A 21,446-nucleotide genomic window follows, 5' to 3' on the forward strand; every position below is an offset into this window, starting at 1 on the left:
TCACAATTCCTGACATTTAATCCTAGTAAAAAGTTAGGATCACCACTTTATTTTAAGAATGTGAAATGTCAGAATAATAGTAGAGAGAATTATTTATTTCAGCTTTTATTGCTTTCATCACATTCCCAGTGGGTCAGAAGTTTACATTCACTAAATTAGTATTTGGTAGTATTGCCTTTATATTGTTTAACTCGGGTGAAACGTTTCAGGTAGCCTTCCACAAGCTTCCCACAATAATTTGGGTGAATTTGGTTCCATTCCTCCTGACAGAGCTGGTGTAACTGAGTCAGGTTTGTAGGCCTCCTTGCTCACACACACTTTTTCAGTTCTGCCCACAAATGTTCTATAGGACTGAGATCAGGGTATTGTGATGGCCACTCCAATACATTGACTTTGTTGTCCTTTTTGCCACATCTTTGGAAATATGCTTGGGGTCATTGTCCATTTGGAAGACCCATTTGCAACCAAGCTTTAACTTCCTGACTGTTGTCTTGAGATATTTCTTCTATATATCCACACCATTTTCCTGCCTCATGATGCCATCTATTTTGTGAAGTACACCAGTCACTCCTGCAGCAAAGCACCCCAACAACATGATGCTGCCACCCCCGTGCCTCACGGTTGGGATGGTGTTCTTCGGCTTGCAAGTCTCCCCTTTTTCCTCCAAACATAACAATGGTCATTAAGGCTAAACAGTTCTATTTTTGAGTCATCAGACCAGAAGACATTTCTCCAAAAAGTATGATCTTTGTCCCTGTGTGCAGTTGCAAATCGTAGTATGGCTTTTTTATGGCGGTTTTGGAGCAGTGGCTTCTTCCTTGCTGATATAGGACTCGTTTTTACTGTGGATATAGATACTTTTGTACTTGTTTCCTCCAGCATCTTCACAAGGTCTTTCTCTGTTGTTCTGGGATTGATTTGCACTTTTTTCACCAAAGTACATTCATCTCTAGGAGACAGAATGCGTCTCCATCCTGAGAGGTATGACGGCTGCATGGTCCCATGGTGTTTATACTTGCGTACTATTGTTTGTACAGATGAACGTGGTACTTTCAGGCGTTTGGAAATTGCTCCCAAGGATGAACCAGACTTGTGGATGTCTACATTTTTTTCTGAGGTCTTGGCTGATTTCTTTTGATTTTCCCATGATGTCAAGCAAAGAGTCACTGAGTTTGAAGGTTGGTCTTGAAATACATCCACAGGTACACCTCCAATTGACTCAAATGACATCAAATAGTCAATCAGAAGCTTCTAAAGCCATGACATCATTTTCTGGAATTTTCCATGCTGTTTAAAGGCACAGTCAACTTAGTGTATGTCAACTTCTGGCCCACTGGAATTGTGATACAGTGAATTATAAATGAAATAATCGTTCTGTCAACAATTGTTGGGAAAATTACTTGTGTCATGCACAAAGTAGATGCCCTAACCGACTTGCCAAAACTATAGTTTGTTAACAAGAAATCCGACTTCAACTGTATATATATATATATATTTATTTATTTATTTATTTATTTTCTCTATGTTTTTGCACAAATGTGTTTACATCCCTGTTAGTGAGCATTTCTCATTTGCCAAGATAATCCATCCACCTGACAGGTGTGGCATATCAAGAAGCTGATTAAATGGCATGGTCATTACACAGGTGCACCTTGTGTTGGCGACAATAAAAGGCCACTCTAAAATGAGCAGTTTTGTCACACAACACAATGCCACAGATTTCTCAAGTTTTGAGAGAGCAGGCAATTGGCATGCTGACTGCAGGAATGTCCAACAGAGCTGTTGCTAGAGAATTGAATGTTCCTTTCTCTACTATAAGCCATGTCCAACATCGTTTTAGAGAATTGGCAGTACATTGGACCAGCCTCACAACCACTGCCAACCACCAAGCCTTTTGTGGGAAAAACAAATTCTGGATTGGCCTATGCCCTCCCAGGCCCACCTGGCTTCGCCCCTTCCCAGTCATGTGAAATCCATAGATTAGGGCCTAATGAATTTATTAAAATTGAATGATTTCCTTCTATGAACTGTAACTCAGTAAAATCTTTGAAATCGCTGCATGTTGCTTCCATATTTTTGTTCAGTTTATAGTGCTGTCATCGATCATAACCCCGATATTTAACTCTGTTTAATATTTAAAACACTGATTGCATTTCTAATGCACTTCCTCTATTATATGAAAAGGGGAGAAGTGCTAGGTTTTTCTAGCTGGTTACTGTCACGTTCGTTATAGCGAGGAGGCCAAGGCGCAGCGTGATGAGAATACATCTTCTTTAATGAAACGAAGAAACTTAAACAAACTTACAAAAAGAATGTGAAGCTATAATAATAGTGCTGACACAGGAAACTAAACATCGACAATCACCCACAAATTACCCAAGGAATATGGCTGCCTAAATATGGTTCCCAATAAGAGACAACAATAAACAGCTGCCTCTAATTGAGAACCAATCTAGGCAACCATAGACATACAAAACACCTAGACTAGTAACAACCCCATAAACAAACAAAAACCCTAGACAGGACAAAACACAACAAACCACCTATTGTCACACTCTGACCAAACCAAAATAATAAAGAAAACAAAGATAACTAAGGTCAGGGCGTGACAGTTACAAGGACAAACTTGTGTTTTGACGGGCCTCCCGACTGACGCAGGTGCATGCACACTCACACAGTTGCCAGTTCTACAGTGTTTCCTCCCACACATTAGTGCGGCTGTGTCAAGAAGAAGTGTGGTTTGGCAGTGTTTTGGAGGACGCATGGCTCTCAACCTTACCATATCCCGAGTCTGTACGGGAGTTGCAGCGATGGGAAAAGACTGTAACTACCAATTGGATATCACGAAATTGGGGGAAATAAAGGGCTAAATAAAATAAAACATTTTTTGACATTTTTTGTGTTTTGGCATGGCAGGAATCAATAATTCAGTGGGACATAAAGATGCTGTTCTATTCCACCAGATCAGACCGACAAAATATGTGCACTCGTAACAACATGTTTGCTTTCATCCGTTATTTGTTAAAATAATGATTGGAAATGATTCCAATTGTTTTTCCACCATTCATTCAAACACTTCAAATAAGGGCTGTGTTTTGTGTAGACTCACCCTGGTGTGACATTTTGATAACTGTGTAAATCTCTTTCGGACAAGTTGACTTTTATCAATATATTTAGCCCCCAAAACAAATTGCTAATTAGCTGCTAATGTGGCTATCATACAGGACTACACATGCCTGTCTCAAGCTTCACATCACTCACCAGGCCATGATGATCTTGACCAAAGGTAAGAATCTCTGGATTAGCTATCTAATATTAGCTAAATTGAGCAATTAATCAATAGGCTACATTTGTTTAAATCTACAATTCTGTGAACAGTCTTTACATTTACACAATACATGTTATCTAGCTAGCTAGCTCATGGTTAGCTAGTTATCAACCTTAGCCTGGCTAGATGGGTACATTAGCCATTTACTTGTCTAGCCATTTAAATGCATGAGCAACTAATAAAAACGAGTTCAACTTTCTTTGACTTTTATAAACCAACAGTCTAGCTTGCTAGTTAACTAGCTAACTAACTTAGATGGTGATGCTAGGCGTTCCTGATAATGTTTGTTTGTGCCGGTGGGTGAGGGTTGGGTAGCCTACTTCAAGCACTTCTTGACTTGTAACTACCCTAACTACAGTGCCTTGCAAAAGTATTCATCCCCTTTAGTGTTTTTCCAAATTTTGTTGCATTACATCCTGTAATTACAAAATGTAAAAGTGGTGCGTGCATATGTATTCACCTCCTTTGCTATGAAGCCACTAAATAAGATCTGGTGCTACCAATTACCTTCAGAAGTCACATAATTAGTTAAATAACGTCCACCTGCGTGCAATCTAAGTGTTACATGATCTCAGTATATATATATATATATATATATATAGTATATATTCTGAAAGGCCCCATAGTCTGCAACACCACTAAGCAAGTGGCGCCACCAAGCAAGAGGCACCATGAAGACCAAGGAGCTCTCCAAACAGGTCAGGGACAAAGTTGTGGAGAAGTACAGATCAGGGATGGGTTATAAAAAACTTTTGAACATCCCACGGGGCACCATTAAATCCATTATTTATTTATTTTAAGAATATGGCACCACAACAAACCTCCCAAGAAAGGGCCGCCCACCAAAACTCACAGACCAGGCAAGGAGGGCATTAATCAGAGAGGCAACAAAGAGACCAAAGATAACACTGAAGGAGCTGAAAAGCTCCACAGCGGAGATTGGAGTATCTGAAGTATCTGAGCTTTATGGAAGAGTGGCCAGAAATAAGCCATTGCTTACAGAAAAATAAGCAACACGTTTGGTGTTCGCCAAAAGGCAATTGGGCTTTTTGGGCCAGGGGCTGGGCCATCAGCAAGGACTGGGAAACCGGTCAGAATTGAAGGAATGTAGGATGGCGCTAAATACAGGGAAATTCTTGAAGGAAACCTGTTTCAGTTTTCCAGAGATTTGAGACTGGGATGAGGTTCAACTTCCAGCAGGACAATGACCCTAAGCATACTGATAAAGCAACACTCGAGTGGTTATCAAAAATGCACGTCAGGGAAAGCCTACATGAAACACAGACCATGTTTTAAGTGGTTCTAAAATGAATGGTGAAAAAATGATTGGAACCATTTCCGTGTTTGACCGTTAGGTTTTATGGGTATTATGACACGTCCACTTTGAGGCTCTATAATTCTATAATAAGACCATTAGAGGTCCCTCTTGAGCTGTCATCCTGCCAGCAGTTGAATAACCTATGGTTGCTAAACTATGACTGGAGTAGGGTGAGGTTTTCCATAAATGCTGATCATGGGTCAGTTTTTCATTTGCATTTCCCCTATTAATGGAGGGGTAGGTGAAACTGGAGGATGCACAATTCAAATAAATAATCATAAATATTATGGATTTTAAACATTTATGTACATATAAGTGTCTTATATCGGCTGAAAGCTTAAATTCTTGTTATCTAACTGCACTGTCCGATTTACAGTAGCTATTACAGCGAAAACATGCCATGCGATTGTTTGAGGACGGCGCCCCACATCAAAATATTTCTCCACCGGCACAGGTTTCATACATTCACATATAACGATAAAATATGCACTTGCTTTTTGAAAATCGTCCTCTGATTTGTCCCAGCTATAACATGCAATATCGTTTTGTTAGATGAAATCCTTCTTTATATCACAAAAAAGTCTATTTAGTTGGCGCCATCGATTTGAGTAATCCACTTGTTCAACTTGCAGAGAAAGGAATCTGAAAATCTAACCCTAAACTTTGTTTCAACAAGTCACAATATGTTTCTATTTACTCTAAAATGTAAATCAAACTATAATATTTATTTCGGAAAGAATTATGTTCAATAGGAAAACGATTTTAGCAGGTGCGTAATGTCTTCATGGCACGCGCAAACATACATTTCCAAGACTGTATCCCTCTACTTAAACTGTCATTTGTTATTTGTTTATGAAGTTACAAGCCTGAACCCATGAACACAGACTGCTGACACCCCGTGGAAGCCATAGGGATTTTCAGTATGACCTTTCTCTTGCCTTTCTAAGAGGATGGTCCCTCAAAAAAATAATGGTTGTTTTTTCTTTGGATTTTCTCCTACCATATCTATTTTTGATATACATTAATTTAACATTTCTACATACTTCAAAAGTGTTATCTTTCCAATGGTAACAGTTATATGCATTTCCTGGCTTCAGGGCCTGACGAACAGGCAGTTTACTTCGGGCACGTTGTTCGGAAGGGAGGTGGAGAAAAAAAGAGGCCTAGCCCAAAGAAGTTTTTAAGGTTAGGATTGGGGGAGAAGATTCTGATTGCTGATCCTAAATCTATACATAGGGTGTAAACATTGACAATAATACAGTGCACGTTTCAGAAAATCCTCAGCCTCAAGGTCCAGGAATTTTTCTTCTGATGACATGATCTGGAGCAGCCAAAACTAACCTTTTATAGGCACACTGTAGACACACTACAACTTAGAATATTTTAATTAACCCTAACTTTAGCTAACCCTAACTGTGGCATCAAGCTACACACTCGCGCACAATGACACTCCAACACACACACATAATAACATGCACACACATTTATACCAACTCTACACACAGGCACACACACTCGCATACAATCATAATTTATGCTGCTGCTTCTCTGTTTATCATATATCCTGATGCCTAGTCACCTTACCCTTATACATATCTAGTTCAATCACTCCATGCACATTGCATATATAGTGTTGGAACTGACCCTGTATATAGCTCCTTACTTTCTCGTGTTCTTAATTTTTATTTGTTGTGTGTTTTTGTTGTACCTTACATTATTTTTAATGCCACATTGATTTTGATTAATGCATTGTTGGGTTTGGAGCTTGCAAGAAAGGCATTGCACTATATTTGTGGACGTGACATTAACAACTTGAAACTTGAATTAAGAAAGGCTTACTCACCAAATTGCCACTGACCTCAAAATGCTGCAGAAGGAAAAAAACATACTCTCCAGCCATTAGGTCCTGCCTCTCTGCCTCCATTAAAAGGTTAATTGCATCCTCAGCGTTGGTCATCACCACAATCACTAGGAGAAGATGGGAAATTATGGTTTCGGTAACTTAGGTTTCAGTAAGCATTTTTGGCCAGTTTCCTTGACAGATAAAACCTAGTCCTGGACTCAGTGCTTTAAATGAAATTCATTCAGAATTCAGAATGCATTCAGAAAGCTTTTTAGTTCAGGACTAATATTAATCTGTTTCTGGGAAACCGGCCCACAACTGGTTGGTGTAGGAGCTTCGTCTCGCAAAATGAATAGACATGAGTAAAATTATGTCAGGTCAATACTTTCAATTGCTTTAGCTGTGCTTGATTATTTTCAGTGCATAGAGCGAATTAAAAACAAAAAACAAAGTTTTGTGTGAAGTAGGCATTGGTCTGAAGCCGAAAAAGAAAGCAAACTATAGTTTTGGCAAGTCGGTTAGGACATCTACTGTGTGTGTGACACAAGTAATTTTTCCAACAATTGTTTACAGACAGATTATTTCACTTATAATCAGAGGTGTGAACTCGAGTCAGACTCGACTTTGACTTTACCACCAATGACTCGTGACTTGGACTTGAGCCTTATGACTCGATTTGATACCCTTCCCAAGCCCAAATATAAAAAATTATGCAATTTTAAAAAGTGTGTAGCGCATCAACTCTTCATTTAACGGATGACAGTTTGAATCGGACAGCAGCCAATCAAATTGTGTCAGCTGAGAAAAAGTTGTGCGTGGCAGTGCAGAGGAACGTCGGCGGGTGAATTCAGATGGAGCCCTTGGAAAGATGATATCCACAATTATTATTTTCGGATATAAAGACGACGCTGTATCAACAAAAAATGGATTGTAACTTGCAAAACATGCGGGAAGAAAATTACAGACGGAGGCGCAACAATTTCCAACTTTGTTCGACATTTGAAGCTGCGCAAAGAACAGTAAGTCGTGGCTAATATAGCCGACAGATAGATTTTATTACTTTTCTAGTGTATCATGTAGGCTAACGTAACGTTAAATCAATGAGCCTCCACACAGTCAGTCAGTGAGGGAACGTGATCATTGCACCCAAGATTGAGCTACAACTGGTTAGCCTACTGTAACCACACAGAGACAAAGTGTGTGTGTCTGTGTGTGTTAAGGTTGGGCGAATGTGTACAAGCCTACATCGCCTGATTACGCCCCATAGCCATCCTTGATAGTTGATCACTGTTGGGAGGGGGGTGGTCTTTCTCATGGCTACTGTAACGAGTTTCTTCTAACTCCTCCTCTGACGAAGAGGTGGAACAAGGATCAGACCAAAATGCAGCGTGGTTAGTTAGATACATCTTTAATGAAGATGAAAACATGAACAATACAAAACAACAAACGTGGAAAACCGAAACTGCCCTATCTAGTGCAACAAACACAGAGACAGGAACAATCACCCAGGCAATCAGTGAAACCCAGGCTACCTAAATACGGTTCCCAATCAGAGACAATGACTAACACTTGCCTCTGATTGAGAACCATATCAGGCCAGACATAGAAATAGACAAACAAGACATCCAACATAGAATGCCCACTCAGATCACACCCTGACCAACCAAAACATAGAAACATACAAATAAACTATGGTCAGGGTGTGACAGCTACCTATGTATTTCCATGGAAATATTACATTTATTTGGAAAGTAATAAATATATAGATATAATTTAAAAGCAGTCATGATTTGCGTAAATGTAACATATTAACTATTACTGTTGTTAAAAATATGAAATGGTATTACATTTGGTGAAAAGCACGTTATGACTTGTTTAGGACTCAAAACTCAAAGTTTTAGACTTGAGATTTGACTTGATACTTGACGGTCTTGACTTGAAACTTGTCAAGACAGGCAAGTCCAAGTCTTGGGACTTGAGTGCTAAGACTTGTTACTTACTTGTGAATTGTAAAACAATGACTTTGTCCCACCTCTGCTTATAATTCACTGTATCACAATTCCAGTGGGTCAGAAGTTTAAATACACTAAGTTGACTGTGGCTTTTAACAGCTTGGAAAATTCCAGAAAATTATGTCATGGCTTTAAAAGCTTCTGATATGCTAACTGACGTCATTTGAGTCAATTGGAGGTGTACCTGTGGATGTATTTCAAGGCCTACCTTCAAACTCAGTGCCTCTTTGCTTAACATCATGGGAAAATCAAAAGAAATCAGTCAAAACCTCAGAAAAAAAGTTTAGAACTCCACAAGTCTGGTTCATCCTTGGGAGAAATTTCCAAACGCCTGAAGGTACCATGTTCATCTGTACAAACAATAGTACGCAAATATAAACACCATGGGAACACGCGGCCGTCAATCCGCTCATGAAGGAGACGCCTTCTCTCTCCTAGAGATGAGCGTACTTTGGTGTGAAAAGTGCAAATCAATCCCAGAACAACAGCATAGGACCTTGTGAAGATCCTGGAGGAAACAGGTACAAAAGTATCTGTATCCACAGTAGAAACGAGTCCTATATCGACATAACCTGAAAGGCTGCTCAGCAAGGAAGAAGCCACTGCTCCAAAACCGCCATAAAAAAGCCAGACTACGGTTTGCAACTGCACACGGGGACAAAGATCATACTTTTTGGAGAAATGTCCTCTGGTCTGATGAAAGCAAAAATAGAACTGTTTGGCAATTATGACCATCATTATGATTGGAGGAAAAAGGGAGATGCTTGCAAGCCGAAGAACACCATCCCAACCATCAAGCACGGGGGTGGCAGCATCATGTTGTGGGGATGCTTTGATGCAGGAGGGACTGGTGCACTTGACAAAATAGATGGCATCATGAGGAGGAAAATTATGTGGATATATTGAAGCAACATCTCAAGACATCAGTCAGGAAGTTAAAGCTTGGTAGCAAATGGGTCTTCCAAATGGACAATGTCACCAAGCATACTCCCAAAGTTGTGGCAAAATGACTTAAGGACAACAAAGTCAAGGTATTGAAAAGTCAAGGTATCACAAAGTCAAGGTATCACAAAGCCCAACCTCAATCCTATAGAACATTTGTGGACAGAACTGAAAAAGCGTGTGCAAGCAAGGAGGCCTACAAACCCGACTCAGTTACACCAGGTCTGTCAGGAGGAACGGGACAAAATTCACCCAACTTATTGTGGGAAGCTTGTGGAAGGCTACCCGAAACGTTTGACCCAAGTTAAACAATTTAAAAGGCAATGCTACCAAATACTAATTGAGTGTATGTAAACTTCTGACCCACTGGGAATGTGATGAAAGCAATAAAAGCTGAAATAAATCATTCTCTGAAGTAAAATAAAGTTGTGATCATAAGTGACCTAAGACAGGGAATTTTTACTTGGATTACATGTCAGGAATTGTGAAAAACTGAGTTTAAATGTATTTGGCTAAGGTGTATTTCAACTTCTGACTTCAACTGTAACCCTTTGCATATGGATTGAAATAACACCAGGCATCATCAACAGAGAGATCCTTGCATAATGTTGTGATGATTCGGAGAGCTTTGACTCATTCTAGGTGGAAAACGATCAGTAGAGTCATCAGGTGTTTCGTTAAAATTCCCTGATAGAAACCTTTGAGTATTTGTTGCATCAATCCTGTAATTCTCTGGTAAATTTGGCAAAAAGGGTCTTATTTGGAGCATGTGACTTATGTCCATACACATTACAGATGATGAAAGTAGAATTGTCAAGTTTAACAATTACTGTGACCCATCTCCCATCCTTTGAAGATGTGGATTTTAGAATGTCGCCTTTAAACTTGTGGATAAGCATCAAAACACCAGGAGAATCGTTTGATCCATGACTGAAATAGGCCATGTCTCCCCATTGTGACTTCCAAAATTTCAAGTCACTTTCACATGAATGAGTTTCCTGAAGAAGGATCAAATCTGTGTTCTTGCGTTTACAATATAAAAATAAGGCTTTCCTTTTTGCAGGACCTCTCAAACCCCAAGCATTCAGGCTAACGATATTGAGTGAGTTGAAAACAAACTCCTGTATTAAAAAAAGAAAGACACAAACTAGACAACAGATGTAGTAATGTGAACAATAAAGAAAAACAGTAAACCTTGAGAGCGCTACTTCAACGGAAAACTACGCTCAGTTGAGGTAGCGGTGGTTAACAGTAGAACACATCTCTTTTTTTCTTTTTTTGGTTGGCAAGTGTTCCTTAATTGTAGTTTGGGCGGTAAATTTACTTGTGGCACCACAGTAAATGTACTCTTGGCAGTACTCACAGTTCAAGTGTGGTTCATGTCATCAGCGTTAACCAGTAATCTTTCTTCTTTTGATGAACGTGTGTGGGTCCTTGAACCCAGCCTTCTTTCCCTCTTGTCGTGCCTTTTGTATAAGTGGCCACAGCTTCTCCCTGGCAGTCTGATCCTATGGTATCAGAGCCTCTGGTGGCCAGAATACGTCACAAGCTTACAGTTGGATTTTTGCATGGAATCGACACTGAATTTCACTTTCAACGTTTTCAAGTCTCTCACAGATGAGATAAGATGTTACAGTCAGCTCCCGTACATAGCTTAACAGTACGTTTCTGGTTGTTTATTTTCAGTGTTTCTGTCCACTGCTCTTTCTCAGTATTTTTCTGATTGATATTCACTAGCTGAGCTATACATTGTTTCACTTCAATTGTCCAGATGAACATGTCCTCATTTCCTGCTGTTATCCCCCTGTCTATGCTGTGAATCCTCTGGTTTTCTGCCCGTGTGTGTGCGTGAGGAGCACTTTTTGGCACAATGATTTTATCCTGTAACATACTTTGCATATCTGACCATATGCTGGACACTTTTTTGGTTCATGTTTGTATCCACAACGTGAGCATTCTCCCTGTGATCTCTTTTACTAGCTGTGCGCAGTCTTTGTCTTCGCCATTTCTGTGTTTTCTTTCGCTAAATGCGACTTGTGAAGTTCGACTTACTCATGAAGCATTCTCAAATGTCTCTCGCTCACTTCACTAGCACGGCAAATGTCTATTGCTCTAGCTGGCAGGAGATCTGGTTCTCTGAGTAATCTGCCTCGCACTTGGTCATTTGTGATTCCACACACAATTCTGTCCTGTATCAGTGACTCGGTATGTTGTTAAAGCGTAGTATTTTGCTTTATTTTTTTAGATCAGTCACACAAGCATCAATTGACTCTGTCCTTGCACTCTTGTAAAAAAGATATGCCACAGGTATGTCCAATTTTTTTCTTGGCTCACAGCACGTTCGGAAACGCTCTTTTAATACATCCAAGTCATCTACATCACTGTCAAAATTGAATAGATTGATTGCATCTTCTCCGGCTACGTGCAGGAATGTGGCACATTTAACTTTTTCGGATTTCTCTGAGATGCCACTGGCGATGATATAAAGGTTGAATTTCTGCATCCACACTCCAATTTCCCTCTAGGTTCAGAGTAGATGGTGGTCTCATTTGTTCCATGTTTTGTAATGTTGAGCTTTCCTTTGTATTACTTTTTAACATGACACCATGTAATATATTAGCACACTGAGGCAGGGTAACAGCGCCACCCTCAGGCACTCAAGATAAGTACATGTACAGTGCATTCAGAGAGTATTGACTTTTCCATATTTTGTTATGTTACAGCCTTATTCTAAAATTGATTAAATAAAATGTGTTCCTTGTCAATTTACACACAATACCCTTTAATGACTAAGCGAAAACAGGTTTTTAGAAATGTTTGTAAATGTTTTTAAAAACAAAAACAGAAATACCTTATTACATAAGTAATACTCAGGTGCATCCTGTTTCCGTTGATCATCCTGAGATGGTTCTTTATTGGAGTCCACCTGTGGTAATTGAAATTGTTGAGGTTGAAGGATTTGTTCGAGCTCCGAGACAGGATTGTAAACAGCAAAAAATATAGATAGCATTGAAGGTCCCCAAAAACACATGGCCTCCATCATTCTTAAGTGGAAGAAGTTTGGAACCACCAAGATGCTTCCTATAGCTGGCCTTCCGGCCAAACTGAGCAATCGGGGTGAAGGGCCTTGGTCAAGGAGGGCTCCAGAGTTCCCCTGTGGAAATGGGAGCAACTTTCAGAAGGACAACCATCTCGGCAGCACTTCACAAATCAGACATTTACGGTAGAGTTGCCAGACGGAAGCCACTCCTCAGTAAAATGCACATGACAGCCCGCTTGGAGTTTGCCAAGAGGCACCTAAATGACTCTGACCATGAGAAAGAAGATTCTCTGGTCTGATGAAACCAAGATTGAACTCTTTTGCCTAAATGCCAAGCATCTGGAGGAAACCTGGCACCATCCCTAAAGTGAAGCATGGTGGAAGCAACGTCATCCTGTGGGGATGTCTTTCAGAGGCAGCGACTGGGAGACTAGTCAGGATCGAGGGATAGATGAACGGAGTAAAGTACAGAGGGATCCTCGATGAAAACCTGCTCCAGAGCACTCAGAACTTCAGAATGGGGTGAAGATTCATCTTCCAACAGGACAACGAACCTACACACACATGCAAGACAACTCAGGAGTGGCTTCGGGTCTCTGAATGTCCTTGAGTGGCCCAGCCAGAGCCCAGACTTGAACCCAATCTAACATCTCTGGAGAGACCTGAAAATAGCTGTGCAGCAACACTCCCATCCAAACTGACAGAGGTTTAGACTCCCAAATACAGGTGTGCCAAGCTTATAGTGTCATACCCAAGAACACTCCAGGCTGTAATCACTGACAAAGGTGCTTCAACAATGTACTGAGTAAAGGGTCTGAATACTTATGTAGATGTGATATTTTTTTATTTTTTTTGCAAAAATGTCTAAAAACCTGTTTTTGCAACGTCATTATGGGGTATTGTGTGTAGAGTGATGAGGATTTTTTTTATGAACAGAGTGGACAAAGTTTTGTAGACTTTACTCTTGCAAAAGTGTGTATTTTTTAAAATCGTGCTTGGGTCTGCCCACCTCCTTGCTTCTTCTGCCCACTATGACTACATTGTTGCCATTGGAAATGACAGGCTGGTTTAGCTATACAAGTCTTTGCTAAAATTAGCTAACGTTAACTAGCTACCTAGCTAATCAAAATATCTGTTTGCATTTATTGATTTACCTCAGCTTGAATACAACCATATAGCTAGCTATCTATAGTAGCCTAGGTTTGTTCGCATATACTTCTTATGACTGGCAGCCTGGTGAAAGCAGCTGTGTTGTTGCTGAGCAACCGACCCGGTGTTAGAACTCTGAGCTTCGGCTAAAAAATATATTAGCATTGTCAGAAATGCTACAAAAAGGTAGCACATCGTTGGTTCTTAATGGACAGAAATGAGCAAGTAAGAGCAATAAATTATAAATTGAATCAAATCTGTTGCCCCTACAAACATATTCGGTCCGAAAGGTCCTCAAGTCTAATGGTCACTTTATGGACGCTGTAGTCTTGTTCTCATCCAATGCCTAAACATTGAATTAATTCTGGGCACAAAGTTGTCTGAGAACCGCTCGCGCGTATGTTGATTCTGTCCCCCCACACCTGACGCGATCATGACGGGTTAAAATATCAAAATGAACTCTGAACCAATTATATTAATTTGGGGACAGGCCGCATTTATGGCAATTTAGCTAGCTAGATTGCTGTTGCTAGCTCATTTGTCCTGGGATATAAATATTGGTTTGTTATTTTACCCGAAATGCACAAGGTCCTCTACTTCGACAATTAATCCACAGATAAAATGGTAAACCGAATTTGTTTCTCGTCATCTCTCCTCCTTCCTTCAGGCTTCTTTTTCTTCTTTGGACTTTATATGGTGGTTGGCAACCAACCATACAGTGCATTACCACAACCGACTGGAGAGTGGACCTCAGTTCATATTTTAATCACCCATGTGGGGTATATGCTCCTAAAAACCAATGAGAAGATTTGAGAGGCAAGACTTGCAGCTCGTTGAGCATCACAAATAGAACCAAGATCTATTTTAGCACCCTGCTACGCAGACGCTCGCTGACGCAAGCGAGCAGTGTGGGCACAATAATTGAATAACATGTACCGGTATGTGTACATTTCTTTTGCAAAGCTCGCTCACGCGATGCGCGCAGTGTGGTCAGCATGTAATGCTAACGGCCCTGTTAAAAATTCAGTATACGGTTCTTGGTAATGGACGGATGGCTCATGACGAGAGGTGAGAGTGTATTGTGTACCTCCAATCAAGTTGATTTGCTAATTTTGATTGAGATTGGCTTAGCCTCTTGAAACTCCCCATCCCGGATCCGGGATTGTGACTGTAATAGAATAGGGAAGCCTCAGGTCTCATTAGCATAACGCAACGTTAACGATTTCTGAAAAACCGCAACATTAAAATTAAAATAATGCTTTGCTCTCAAGAAAATAAGAGGATGAACATTTTTTCTTAACAACACTGTCATCTCAGATTTTCAAAATATGTTTTGAAACATAGAAATTGACTAATTTGTGTGAGTATGAGCTCTGAGCTGAAAGACTAGCATAGCATTTTGTGTCATGTGCAATCTAACATTTTCACAAAAGCCAGATAACCAAATAAATAAAATCATTTACCTTTGAAGAGCTTCTGATGTTTTCAATGAGGAGACTCCCAGCCACATACCGTAAATGCGCAGTGTTTCCTGAAAGGATTGTAGGAGAAATCGTTCCAAGTTTTCACATTGCGCCTGGCTACCTGTAAAACAACCGACAATTATTATTATATTCATAAACATTGTTCATGTTTACAACGTGAAACATTTTTCCGGATTAATTACAGTAATATCGGACTCTCCTTGAAACAGTCATTAGGCAAACTGTTGTTTGGAATCAATCCTCAAGGTGTTTTTTCACATATCTCTTCATTGACGTGTTTTGCAGTTGTGGAAGCTTGGATTCTCTCTGTGCCCCATGGAAAAATACTATTGGTGTTTGCGCACCAATTTCGGCGCAGGACACCGGGCGGACATGGGGTTAAATGTGGTCTGTAGTGTATGGTCAATCTTCCAAGGATCTGCCTACAAATACGTCACAATGCTGCAGACACCTTGGGGAAACTAGTTTTGGGACAGAAAGGGCAGACTCATTCCTCTCCTTTGCGTTCACAGACATATAAGGAGACCATGAAAGACAGAGCCTCAAAAATCCTTGTCATTTCCTGGATGCCAAGTCATCTTGGTTTTGCCTGAAGCTCACGTTAAAGGGCACGCACAGAGAAGATATTTGTATTTCTGGACACGTCAGAGTGTTTTCTTTCGAACAGTAGCAATTATATGCATAGTCGAGCATCTTTTTGTGACAAAATATCTTGTTTAAAACGGGAACGTTTTTCTTCCAAAAATGAAATAGCGCCACCATAAGTGTAAGAGGATATGATGGCATGGAGATCTGAATTTAACATTGAGCTTCAATCGTTGCCTATGTAATAGAATACGGAGATAATGCAAGTGTTCAGGTCTATAGCAAGGTTACTCATCATGCAAGCATAGTTCATCAGGCCATCTGCAATACAAACCCACTTACCACATTAAAAGACAATACAGCACTATATAACTGATTAACTGAAGTAACTGAAGAAAATAGAGGATGAACATTTGTTTGCTTACCTCTTGCCACTGTCGAGATGTACTTGACATTCCTGTGGACAAGTTCCATGTTGCTGGTGTCAAACTTAACACTTGCTGTTACGGTGAGTTGAGCTCTGAGCTGATCCTCGACAGACTTCCATAAAGCATCGACTTTGTCCCACGTGTTTGAATCTAACCCCCCTCCAATCAGAGCCACATGGTCCCACCCAAAATATTGCAGTGTCCTAACTAAGACCTCTCCACTTCTTTTAAGGGGGGGCACAACTTTGATGTAGGTATCGTAAATGGCAGTGTTGTCCATCTTGGAGGATTGTCCGACAAAGCCAAACATCGGGATGTTCCAAGTAGATGCAATAAGACCGGTGACCTGTAAAACAAAGAGTACAATTATTATTATATTCATAAACATTGTTCATGTTTGAAAGTGAGGGCAAAATGTATACATTTTAAAGGATACTACAGTGCCTCCAAAAGTGAATACATAGTCATTAGGGACTGTTCGATAATTACTGGGGGGAAGGGGGGGGGGTCCAAAATAGTGTATGGGGGGTGCAACATGTTTTTTTTACTTTGTGGAGGGTTGCGTGTTTTTCTTTTGGGCACAGGGGAGGGATGTGCATTTTTCCCCCGGTTTAAAATTCACAGTTTTGCAGGTTTTCCTATATAATTTATTCCAACCTAGCCAAGTTTACCCATATACTTGCATACCTTGGTTTGACCATTAGAAAGTGTTCTCTGGGACAAGTGTTCTGTCACCGACAGGTCCGTTGTTGAATGAATGAATTTCTCTGTTTCTCAAGTAGGCTACATTTATAATGCATCAGTACTGCAATGTACTGTACCAATGCATCACCACCAGCCTATATGATCACATATGTCCTACACCCGAGCTACACACTCTGGCCATTCAAACTTCCCCGCCAGTTCATTGCCAAAGATTCAACAAACAAGAGTACGTCTTGTCCTCAAACATTAGTTTAAAAAAATTCCTCAGAATAAGTAACCAAACTATAGGCCTATTCAGTGCTATTCAAGTCCAATGCAGCCGTTTTATCGCAAAATCAAATGGTCAAAAAGAAACAAAAGTAGCTTCTTAACAAAGAACAATTTCTCAAGTAAGAATTTTGCGTGGACTTTTTGGGAGTGGTCTGAGTGGGGAGGGGAATACTGAAAACTAGCTGTTATTTACAGAGAGGTTTTGAACCTGGTGATGTCACCAGGCAGGCCAAAACGCCATCCCACCAAAACAGGCTGAAATTTCAGGCGGTCTTTTCAAACAGTTCTTACACTTAAAGGGCATTATCATAATTTTCACAATTTCACAGTATTATTCCAACCTCAGTGTGGAAAAATATATAAAACACAGGTAAATCTAGATTTTTACTCTGCTGGACCTTTCATTTGTAAATTTGGAGATGCAGGAACACAAAGTGAGCACAAGAGGGGTTGGCCTGGGGGTTCAGAGGTACCGGAATGCATGAGAAAAATTTACCAACACAATGTTCAGCAGACAAATCACATTAGGCAACTATCTATGGTAGACTTACTGTAATGGACACCAATCTCTAATGTGCATTTTAATTCAAAGCTTTTTAGATATTACTGCAAAACACACATAAACCCAAAATTCAAGCCTGAACCTACCGGAGTTCTTCCTACATGAAAAATATTTGATGTGTCCATGCCAGAATGATAAAACATGATTGTGCAGTTATACATATTACAAAGAAAAACATAAAAGCCCATAGATTTAGAATGTCTTTGGTAAATATTTAGTCTGCTGCAAAATTAAACAAACTCCAGGAATCATTTTTGACTGTGAACTGTATTATATTATGCATATACTGTATGGAATGGTTAGGTTCTATCTATGAGCATAGCCACGGGAAGGGTTGTTGCAGCACCCCCTGAAAAATCTGAATGAAAAAATGACAATCAAAATGGTTGTTCACATAAGTAGTACACCGAGCCTTTAATAGTCCTGTATTAGTAGACCGATATATCCGTCTGCAGTTCTGTACACAATAAGCGTTTTCTAAACAGTTTCTATACATTCTATAAACCCCCCCTCTTTCCATGACATAGACTGACCAGGCGAATCCAGGTGAAAGCTATAATTACTATAATTACTTATTGATGTCACTTGTTTAATCTACTTCAGGTCCAAAAACAGATTCCGGGACGGTCCGGACCTGATCAAATCTAAACCAATCATAGATGTCTGTGTTTTAGCCACATCAAGACCGCTCCGGACCGGACCAAATCTGATTCAATCACAGATGCCTATATTTGGTTCAGACTTGGTCCGGTCTTGATTTCAACGTCCACAGACGTCCAGTCTGGACCAGCCTATTTGGGCCAAACAAAGACGTGTATAATTGTTTCAGATTTGGTCTGGTCAGTACAGGGCTTGATTTGTCCAAACATAGACGTCTATGTTTGGTTAAGATCTGACCCGGGCCCAGCCGGCCTTCATTTCAATGTCCACAGACATCCGGTGCTGACTGGCCTATATTTGTCTCACACTGGGGATCTAGAACCATTTGAGTGCAGCGTTGTGTGTGAGTGGCAGCCAGCTGACTTGGGTCACTGAGATCTATTGTCGTCTGTCGTCATTCACAGCACCGTTCTGGAAGATATGCCAACTTATGTATCTTCTCTGCCTCCTGCAGTATATGAGAGAGAGAGACCATGATGCCAGTCGGCAGGCATTGCCACGGGCACTTGCAGTGGCTTCAGCTGCTGATGGATGGTGGGTGTCAGGGCTGACACAGAGGGCATTTTTGCATACATGTAGGTGCTGTTAAGCTAAACCACCTCTACCACTACTTCTTGAAATATTTGAGGAACACCTTGTTTCCATAAACCTTTCCATATTTCTCTGTATTCTCCTCTTCGTGTGTAAACCTACCCGTGAGTAGCATGCTGTTGGATAGGGTGACATAAAGGGGGACTTGGCTATCTCCTATTTCTGTACCGTGAGGCATGATGTTCAATTATAGCTACATTAGATATAGCTACATCATTGTCTAGCTAGTTACTGTAGTGACAAACTGTAGTGACGAACTGCAGTGCAAATCATTGGCTTTGTAGACATTGAATAAGATGAACAATAGCTAGCCATTAGCTACCATTTGCAGAAAGGGGTAAAGAAAAATGTGCAAGCAAAGAAGACAAGCTATTATTTTCGAGCAAAAAAGAAAAGCTACTGCAATTGTTGCTGGTATTGTCCTGGCTAGCTAAAAACAGCTAAGGCGGAAATGGGAAAACTTTCACCTTCATATCACAAGTTGAAGCAGCTTGATATGATGGTGTCCATCCGTCTTGATTTCTCGGACGATAGCTAGCTCTAGCTAACGTTAGCCAGCAAAATTTTACTCTCCAAAGAGATTATGTGCTAGCTAATTGGCAAGTTTAAGTAAATAACTGGCCAACTACATAGCAAATGTTCCCTATTCCAGACTGTAGATAGATACTAACTACAGTGCCTTCAGAAACTATTCATACCCCCTGACTTATTCCACATTCTTTTGTGTTATAGCCTGAATACAAAATGTATTAAATATATTTTTCCCTCACACATCTACACACAATACCCCATAATGACAAAGACAAAAAATGTTTTTAGACAGAAATATCTAATTTACATAAGTATTCACCCCTGAGTTAACACTTTGTAGAAGCACCTTTGGCAGCGATTACAGCTGAGTATTTCTGAGTATTTCTGGGTAAGTCTCTAAGAGCTTTCCACACCTGGATGTGCAATGTTTGACCATTTTATTATTTTCAAAATTCTGTTAAATTTGTGGTTGATCATAGCTAAACAATAATTTTCAGGTCTTGACATATATTTCAAGTAGATTTTAGTCAAAATTGTAACTCGGCCACTCAGGAACATCACTGTCTTCTTGGTAAACAACTCCAGTATAGATCTGGCCTTAAGTTTTAGGTTATTGTTCTGCTGCAAGGTGAATTTATCTCCCAGTGGTCTGTGGGAAATCAGACTGAACCATGGCTTTTTTATTCTGAAAAACTCCTTAATTATTCCATTAAAGCATACCCATAACTTGATACAGCCACCACTATGCTTGAAAATAGAGTGGTACTCAGTAATGTGTTGTATTTGATTTGCCCCAAAAATAACACTGTGTATTCAGGACAAAAACATATTTGCTTTGCCATATTCTTTGCAGTATTACTTTAGTGCCTTGTTGTGAACAGGATGCATGTTTTTGAAAATGTGTATTCTGTACCGGCTTCCTTCATTTCACTCTGTCACTTAGGATTACAATACCTCCACAATAATAACCTATCACAGCCAATAAACTCTGTAACCATTGGCCTCATAGTGAAATCCCTGAGGAGTATCCTTCCGCTCTAGCAACTCAGTTATGAAAGACGCCTGTATCTTTGTAGAGACTGGGTGTATAAATACACCAGCCAACGTGTAATTAATAACTTCACCATGCTCAAAGGGATATTAAATGTCTGATTTTTTTATTTTTACCCTTCTACCACCAGGTGCCCTTCTTTGCGAGGCATTGGAAAACGTCCCTTGTCTTTGTCGTTGAATCTGTGTTTTATATGTACTGCTCGACTGAGGGAACTTATAGATAATTGTATGTGGGGGATACAGAGATGAGGTAGTCATTAAAAAGTCATGTTAAACTTTCTTTCACACATAGTAAGTCGATGCAACTTATTATGTGACTTGATAACCACATTTTTTCTCATTAACTTTTGTCATGGTTCCTCCTTTCACCAGAGGGCAGCAGAGACCTCAGGTGTGTCTTATTTCATGATTGTGTCCCTGTTAAAAGAGGTGTGTTTTCTCTGGTCCTTTGCAGAAGCTTGAATTGTTAGCTGTGTGTATTCGTTTCCTGAATGAGTTTTCTAGACCTAGTGTTTGCTGTTTTTTCAAGTATACTGTGATCCTGCGGCTACCGTATCTCAGTAAAGTATTATGTTTATCCTTAACCACTGAATCCTCATCTGGTCTCTTCTCTGCACCTGGGTCCAACCGTACCATGTCACAGCAAGCTTCTGCTACAACAATGACCCAGAAGAGATCACCCAGGTCCAGAATGTGGTAGCCCACTGTTAGGACGGCAGCAAGAACAGCACTCCCAAATCCCCGGGACCCTTCGGGAACTTGCCGAGTCCCTCCAACCACAGCACACCCCTAACCCAGGAGGAGCCAATGCCCAGGTCTCATCAGCCAGTGCTACAGACGTTATTGTGGTTCCTGCAGGGAACCTGCACCGGGAACCCAAGATACCAGCCCCCAAGTGGTATGACGGCCAACCGGGAGGATGCAAGTGGTTCATCACTCAGTGTT

The 21,446-nt window shown here is 40.3% G+C and overlaps 1 protein-coding gene across 1 annotated transcript in view; it reads right to left on the bottom strand.

The window, feature by feature from the left end:
* gucy2g (guanylate cyclase 2g) overlaps positions 1–21,446 on the bottom strand; it is a 125,442-nt gene that overhangs the window by 34,794 nt on the left and 69,202 nt on the right. The window contains exons 7-8 of the mRNA XM_064993546.1: positions 16,127–16,475; positions 6,490–6,614 (exon numbers count right to left, since the gene is read on the bottom strand). Of these exons, the coding sequence (XP_064849618.1) occupies positions 6,490–6,614; positions 16,127–16,475 (474 nt within the window). The remainder of the gene's footprint in view (positions 1–6,489; positions 6,615–16,126; positions 16,476–21,446) is intronic.

The sequence above is a fragment of the Oncorhynchus masou genome, chromosome 18, assembly GCF_036934945.1.
Source record: "Oncorhynchus masou masou isolate Uvic2021 chromosome 18, UVic_Omas_1.1, whole genome shotgun sequence".
Classification (NCBI taxonomy): Eukaryota; Metazoa; Chordata; class Actinopteri; order Salmoniformes; family Salmonidae; genus Oncorhynchus; species Oncorhynchus masou.